Source organism: Corvus moneduloides, chromosome 8 (genome assembly GCF_009650955.1).
Source record: "Corvus moneduloides isolate bCorMon1 chromosome 8, bCorMon1.pri, whole genome shotgun sequence".
Taxonomy (NCBI): domain Eukaryota; kingdom Metazoa; phylum Chordata; class Aves; order Passeriformes; family Corvidae; genus Corvus; species Corvus moneduloides.
In genome coordinates this window covers 5,771,606-5,779,726 of record NC_045483.1, presented here as the reverse complement: position 1 = coordinate 5,779,726, position 8,121 = coordinate 5,771,606, and the positions used below count along the sequence as shown (strand labels likewise).

The 8,121-nt window shown below is 53.4% G+C and overlaps 1 protein-coding gene across 1 annotated transcript; it reads left to right on the top strand.

Moving 5' to 3' along the window:
• The first annotated feature begins 4,281 nt into the window (after positions 1 to 4,281).
• On the top strand, positions 4,282 to 6,970 carry NANOS1 (nanos C2HC-type zinc finger 1). Its single transcript, XM_032115635.1, has one exon. It carries the CDS (start codon positions 4,380 to 4,382, stop codon positions 5,148 to 5,150), a length of 771 nt encoding a protein of 256 aa, XP_031971526.1. The 5' UTR covers positions 4,282 to 4,379; the 3' UTR covers positions 5,151 to 6,970.
• The last annotated feature ends 1,151 nt before the right edge of the window (positions 6,971 to 8,121 follow it).

Genomic DNA, 8,121 nt, shown 5'->3' with positions numbered 1-8,121 from the left:
CCCCACCAGCTCTGCTTGCCTGGGTAAACATTTGCTGCAGTTGCCTGACGACTGTCATGTAACTCTAAAATGACTGATCTGAACAGTCACTCCTGCCCCCAGCGCAGTGAAAGTTGTGCTCTACACCCTGGAGAAGCTTGATATCCTGTAAAAGAAACACCTGATGTGTTTGGTTATGCTGGAATAGCCCACTTGGCTCAGCACAGATCAGGAGAAGGTGAAATCACCACTGCCTCCTTTGCAGTCACATTTCTACCTCCTTGAAGGATCAGCTGCATCCACACAACAAAAGCAAAAGCACACCTCCAAAGAAAGATTCCCAAAACCAAAGACATGTTTCACAGCTGGCTTTTACATCCCTAAACTTCCTCCCAGTGAGTTTTCTGCCACAAAAAGGGGCTAGGATAATTTCTTTATCCTTCTTACCAACACTGCCACGCCAGCTCGGGCCCTCCTTTTCCTGGAGTCTGGGAGACACCATGCCTGGGATCCCCCACCTTCCTCACACCACTGACACAGAGCAGAGGCTTCCTCCCCAGAACCCCCCACCAGCACAAGCCCTCATGCACCCGTCCCTTTTGAGAAGGGAAACACCAGAGAAAGCATTTCTCCCACAGGCACATTGAACATCGGTGCTGGAGCCTCTGAGCAGACCCCAAGCTGCTTCCATGGCTTGTGTTTGTATCCTCCACTGAAACCTAACTCACCCCTGTCAGTCCCACCAGCTGCTTCCAATCTTCCAGGCAGGATTGCTCTGTGCTATAAACCTCAGCTTTCCAAACACGAGCATCATCTGTTAAGCCAAAAGCTTTAGATAGGATTCCTGAATGCTAGCCCAGGAGTCCAAGCAGCACAAGGCATATCTTCCCTGTGTCAGCAGACACCTAATGTATTTTTAGTGCTGTCAGAAACAAACCATTCCTTGATATTCCAGAGGGGGGGAAAAAATCTTCTAGAAGTGGTGGTGAAGCTAATATTTTAAAAGACCCTTCCGAGAACTTGCCAGCCTCCTGGGGGAGCTTGTCAACATCTCCCACGTTAAATGAAAGCCACTTTAAAATCCACAGGGGTTTTAAAGAAAAGCTGGAACATATCAAAGCTGCTGGGATGGCAAGCTTCATAACGTGCACAATACATCAACACTTACAGACAGTAAATCCTCCCCAGCCTCAGGGGAGCTCACAGCCCCCCAGAGTAAGCCCCTTCCTAATGTATCTCTCAAATGAACTGCTAATCTCCTCTCTAAACTTGACAGCTGTCCTGCATGCACTCAAACCCCTCTGTGCTTAATCCTTCTATCATTCTTGTTAAGTCGCTTGTTAGATCATTTTTGCTGTAATATGAAGAAAGACAATCTTTCCTCCAAACCCAAACAAAGGCCTCACTCACCTGCAGTTGGCGTGTCCATAGATTTCATACATATATAGATATGTGTGTGTGTGTGTGTGTGTGTGTGTATTCCCAGGAGCAATCTCGGGCTTTACAAATTCCTGTGGCCAGTGGGAACTCCCACACCAGTCCCCCCAAGCAGATTTCTCAGACCCTAGCAGATCTGATGGCTTCCTGTGCTCAGATCAGCTTGAATTTCTGACATGGTTTCTCGCTGCTCCAAGGGAGCAGAAAACTTTCCCCTTGGCTGGGCAGAGTTTGGCCCGTGGTGTTGAATTCACAGTGCCAACAGCTATTTGTCACTTCTGCTCCAGATGATAGTTTGCCAGGGTTGCTGTGCAGCCTTGCCACAAGAGCTCACATGAGACACCACCAAGACAGCTGTGGTCTCACACTGCCCAAGCCCTGACAAGGACTGCCTAAAGGGGAGTTTGGCATAGTCAGAAATAATCCCAACTTCCAGCTGAGGACAAAGCAGTAGTTTTTCATGCAGTTCTCAGTGTTTCAAATGAAGAACATTTCAAAGCACATCAAAACACCAATCCTTCCTAGAAGCAGCTACTTGTTCATTAGCTCTTCTTGACCACATATTTTGTTTACTGCTTGAAACTGATGAAGAGTTTCCCCAAGACATTCATTTGTTCCAATTATCAACAGTGGGATTCCCTGCTCTTGCACCAGCACTGTGACTGGGTGACCCCAATCAGCTGGCACGAGGTTGGCGCAAGTCTGACAACGCCTGACAGCTCTGCAGGGACCTAATGCCTGAGTGGAGCTGTTGAGTGCTAAACACCTGGAACATGAGGGTTCATGGCAAAGAAAGCAATGAAATAACTTCTGCAACATACCTCAAACATGAGGCACATGAGCTCTGCTGAGCTGTTGGTCAAATAGAGGGTGCTGTTACCGTGGTGTTGGTGACAGGGGTCTATCCTTCACAATATTTTCCTAGTGAGGATATTTTTTATGCTGCTCCATGTTCTTCATCACTCCCTGCATTGGCAGTGAGGGGAACAGGACCCTTTTCCTCTCTGCCTGTAGCTACTCACACTGCTACATGTGATATGAAATTATTCACTCTGCCTCTTAAAACGTCTACAGAAGATGAGATACAACAATTGCTCCAGGAAGTGATGCTCAGCCACTCTGACTGATCACCCTGTGCCCTGTCACCCATCTGTTACCTCTGCCATTCGCTGCTGGCTGCAGTGCAAATCAGGCCCTGAAACACCACTGAGGAGAGCAAAGGTCTGTCACATAACTGTAGCTCGGAGATGAGCTCTGGGCTGAGCCTGACACCCCGTAACTGTGAAATGTCCCTGTGGTCACCCGGTGCAGAACCGTGTCCCACATGAGCACGCTCTGGAACAGGGCTTCCTCTGCAAATGTTTTCAGTACTGAAATGAGTCCCATTTTCCAACCAGAGAATTTATGCTCTGAAACACTGCTTCCAGCCAGCTCTGCTCCCTGCAGCCATCCTGATTGTTGCTTGGTCCTTGATACACCCACTTCCCAGGCACTTCATGCGGCTGGGGAGGCGTATCCAGCCTCGCAGCGCCGGAAGGCAGCCCCTTGGGAAGTATTCCTGATAGCTGAGCTTATGAAACCTGCCGATTTCAGATGCAAACAAAACACATTGGAAAGCTGCTTTACCCGCCAGAGGAACATCTGTTAGACTGACAAATCAGGGCCGTGCACAGGGGAGACATTTACTTCTGACAAAACTCCACCCACCCTGCTCAGCCCAGCAGCTCTCACCAGGGGCTGGAAATTAATAGGATCTTTGCATTGTCAACTCCTCTTGCTCAAATGGAAAAGCACACGTGATGTTTCCCAAAGGAGGATATGGTTTCTGGGTGGCCTGATGGAATGGGAACCATTAGGGGCAGCAAAGGGGACTTGCATCTCCCCACCACAGTCCCTTGTCCTGCAGCACAGCAGCTGCTCTGCGAGGACTGGCCAGGGGGGTGAGACCTGGGCCACCAAAACCTGGGTTCACCAGGTTCAACAGGTGGGTGCTGCGGGACACTGCTGCCTGTCCTGCTGCCCAGGGTGCCTCTGCATCCACCCGCTGCAGACAGAGCACTCACAGGCACAGCACACTCAGGCCCATCCCTTTTTAGGGTTGAATATTCCAGACTGGTCCCCCATACCTGAGCAGCACTCCGGTGAGCGCATGTACCTCCACTCCAGTGAGGGCACGTACCTCACCTGAGACCCCAGACAAACCACCTCTAATTGAACTAATTAAACCCCACTTACTAAGAGGGGTCCAAAGAAGAAATCACCTCTGCCCCACACAACTTACGAGCTCCAAAGGGAAGGCACCTGCTGCCCTCCACGAGTTTACAAGGCTCCAACCTCTTCCCACTCGTACAGCACTGAACTTGTTCTGTCCCCGCATCGCTCTGCTGCAGGCGGAGACCCCTCCCTGCCAGTGCCGGCACGCTCGGAGCGGCACCGCTCCTCCCCGGCGGGCCCGTGCCTTGTCGGGTCCGGCTCACACGGGCCGCTCCGGGTCGTCCTGCGGCTCCGATCCCGACGCTGATCCCGGTCCTGATCCTGGTCCCGATCCCGCTCCCAATTCCAATTCCAATTCCAATTCCGCTCCCGATCCCGATCCCGCTCCCAATTCCAATTCCAATTCCAATTCCAATTCCGCTCCCGCTCCCGCTCCCGATCCCGCTCCCGATCCCGACCCCAGTCCGCCGCACCTGCCGGACAGGAGCGCGCCCCGACCGCGGCCGAGCCACGCCCCCCTGCGCTGCTCAGCCAATGAGCGCGAGGAGGCTCTGGCCAGCAGCCAATGGGAGCGCGGCAGCCGCGCCCCCGCCCCCTATTTGAGGGGCTCCGCGCGGCCGCGCGCTCGCACAGGCGGCGGCGGGAGCGGGCGGCGGGAGCGGATCCGGGAGCGGCTCCGGGAGCGGCTCCGGGAGCGGACGGTGCGCCCGGCGCTGCCCCGCACCGCGCTCGAGGGAGGGGCCGCTCCCATGGAGGCATTCCCGGGCACCAAGCTGGAGCAGCACCGGCACCTCCCGCCCGTGGAGTGCCTGCCGGGCGCCCGCTACGGCGGCCGGAGCCACAGCGCCTGCGGGAACGTCTTCAACTCCTGGAACGACTACTTGGGGCTGGCCACGCTCATCACCAAGGCCGTGCGGCCCGGCAAGGGCTTCGGCGCCGAGCCTCCCTCGGTGGTGGTAGCGGCCGCCGTGCCGCCGGCCGAGGAGGAGGAGGAAGAAGAGGAGGAGGAGGAAGAGGCGGCGGGGCCGTACTTCGAGGGCGCGCTGGACTTGCACGACCTGGACCTGTGCGGGCATCACCATCACCACGGCGAGGGGCTGCTGGAGGAGCGCTTCGCCGACTTCAGCCCCTTCCCCGGGCGCGGCGGCCCCGCCGCCGTGGTGTTCGACTGCTCGGGGGAGCACTCGGGCCGGGAGGGTTCTGCCCACGCCTGGGGCGGCGTGGTGGTGGCGGGGCGGCTGCCGGCGCACCCGCGGGCCGCCTCCCGCCTGCTCAAGCCCGAGCTGCAGGTCTGCGTCTTCTGCCGGAACAACAAGGAGGCGGTGGCCCTCTACACCACGCACATCCTCAAGGGACCCGACGGCCGCGTCCTGTGCCCGGTGCTGCGGCGCTACACCTGCCCTCTCTGCGGCGCCAGCGGCGACAATGCCCACACCATCAAGTACTGCCCCCTCTCCAAAGTGCCGGCGGCCCGGCAGCTCCGGCACGCCCGGACCGCCCTGGGCAGGAAGGGCCGCTAGCGGCCGGGACCCCCGGGTCTCGCCCCGTGCCCTGGGGCGGCCCCGCTCCCTCCCCCGCTGACACTGCCCCGGCCCCGGGGCGGCCGCTGCGCGCTGGACCGCGCGGAGCCCGGCGCCGGGCCCGGGGACTGCGCGGCGGAGATGCGCTGTGTTTGTTTATTGTAAGAAAAAAATATATCTATATGTGATTTTTACGGAGACGGCGAGATCTGACTGGGTGGATGTCCGCGGAGGGGGGGGGTCCGAGGGTTAAACCCACGGCCGGGGAGGTGGCGGGGGTCCCCGGGTGCCCGCGGCGGGGCAGCGCCGCCCTCTGCCGCCCGCCAGCCCCGGCTCTGCCCGTCCCGAGCGCTCCGTGCCGGCGGGACATCGGGCGCGAGAGCTGTTCTTAATTGCCAGTTAATAGCAGGGTATTTAATTAGAGTACAACCCTCCGCCTTTCAGCTCTTAAAGCAAACATCCGAGCGATTTCCTTTGCCGGTTTTAAAACCGGTAAGCAAATCGCGATCAAACTTGCCTTCGGAAATTAACACCTGCTTCCCGAAATCGCAGCATCCGAGCTGGTGCGGTGCCCCGCCGTCACCGTTCCTCTCGTGGGTACCGATGGCGCTGGTCTCGCAGGTCCCCGTGTCGAATACTCAGCTTTAGGGAAAGTCTGAGAGGAGAAGACACCCAAGTGCGTGTATGAAAACGTGATGATTCTGGGCCAGGGTGCAAACGGAGCTCTTTCTGCTGACAGAAAGGCAGTAAGAATGACAAGAGAGCAAGCTTTAGTGCAGCTGTGTTTGTGGTGGAGAGTGAGACCTGGACATGAAAAGAAAGAGACCTGAACAAAGCAGAAAGCTGTGACCATAGGAGAATGGATGAAAGGGAGGTTGTGTATTTTCAAGAGTTCAGAGAATGTGGCTTTAACTCTTTGCAAGTAAAAGAGATCTATCGGTGTGGTTAACAAATATTCTTAACACTACACTGACTGTACAAAGCATAAGAATTAGGCTGGAGTCCTGGACCACACTGGGTGATGGCAGTTCCTGGGTACTGAATATCAGCCAGGGCTATATCACTTCTAATCCCCAAGAGAAGATAAATTGCCTTTTTTTGTGTGTGTGTGTGACCCAGAGGTAGGACAAGGAGCAGCAGCAGTTTGTGGTTTAAGAGCCCTCTGGAGCAGAAAGATGGGTGCTGGAGTTTTCGGTGCAGAGGGTCATGCTGCTGTGTGTAATCCACACTTGTGTGGTTTCCTTTTGAACAGCTGCTCAGCAGGGTGGGAGATGGGGTCAGGAGAGCAGGACAGTGAAGAATGGAGTCAAAACATGTCTGGGATGGGCTGGGGATGAGGATCCAGGGTTCATTATTCATTGCTGCTATTGACTTGCAGCCACAGGAATTAGGAGGGAGAAACTGATTTTGTGTGGAAGTGTTCCCTTAAATCTCCATCAGATGGCTTCAAAGATGGTGTCAGGTCTAATTACCAAATGCAGTGGGGCTTGCATTAAATAACACAGTGGCTGCAGCTACCCTTGTGCCAGCCTCCCTCTCCTTGTGCTAAATACATTACATTTTGTCTCTTGCTCTGTGGGGAGTGCACCACGGGCTCTTCTAAGCTGTTAGAAGTTAGATGTGTTTGGTTTTGTGATTCCTGGTCCACATAGGTTAAATCTGTGTCCACCACACATTAGAATCAAGCTCAAGTGTGATGCTGTGGGAAGAGTTTTCTTCTGTACTTTTGTTACCTCCTTGTGGGAAGTTTGAAGATCCTTATATACATTTTAATGCAGTTGACTGTTACTGGACACAAAAGCAAGAAAGATCAAAGAAAATCTGTCTCGGGTGTTTTCTGAGGGTTAACTGGCCGGGCTGGATTGGAAGTGTTTGCCATGTCCCTGCCCCACCTCTCCGGTCTTTACATTAAGTTGCTGTGCAGTACCAGCCCTATTGCAATGCCTGGAAATCCCTCAGGATAACAGCAGATCCTGTGTCTTGGACGGCACTGGCCTTCTGCAGAGCCTGTGTCAGAGGAAAACTTGTATCCACGGCCTGTGCTGCTGCCTGTTGCTCCTGGTTCTGTTCTCCAAGTACTTGCAGCCTTGCTCTGGAAAGGCCAAGAGCTGCCTGTCGTCGCTGCTCCCCAGCATTAGGCATCTCATCAAAGGCTTAACAGGTAAAGTGGAAGAGTAACAGCTTCGAGACCAATTGGGGGTGGGGGAGGCAAAAAAAAAAACCAACAGACCTCAGACTATTGCAGAAGGATGACGAGATTCAGCAAAAGACAGCCCGACAGCAAGGCTCTTCAGTTACTTTATGTAAGCATTCAACAGGACAATTTGCCCTTTAAAGATTTACAAGTGTGAGTCTAACAAAGACCAAACCTTTAAGGATATTTTGATTGGGTTTTTAAAGTAAGCTTCTGTGATTTCTGGCACACCAGCACGCTCCTTGTGGCACTGAGTGAGCAGAAACATGCTTGTTCTTGGTCACTCTGAAAAGGTTATTACAATAGATAGTGTTTGTATTGCTACTTTGACTCTTTAAATACTGGGAACCATTTGCATTGGTAATTTAAATTCTAGGAACAGCAAAAAGCTTAATCTGAAAGCAGCCCAGGTTAGAGCTGCATTATGCTCCACAGAAGAGGTCTATGAAAAGTGAGGTACTGGCAAAAAAAAAGTGGGTATTGGCAAATCAAAATATTATGGTCACCTGTTTAAACCAAATACTATATCTTCAGAGAACTGCTTCATTACAGGGAAATATTCCTGTGCATGTAAGTGATAGAATCTTTTCTATAGTGATATTCTGGCAAGAGGAGTGAACACAATACTGGATAATCATCCTCCGCTGGTACTAGTCTTGGTAAAAAGCAAGCTACTTCTAATTAGAAACTACTTTCAAATGTATAGATAACTTGGTTCAGCTGAAGTCAGGTAAGTCTGTCCCCATCTTTAGTGGAAATTTTATTTGGGCAGGTTGC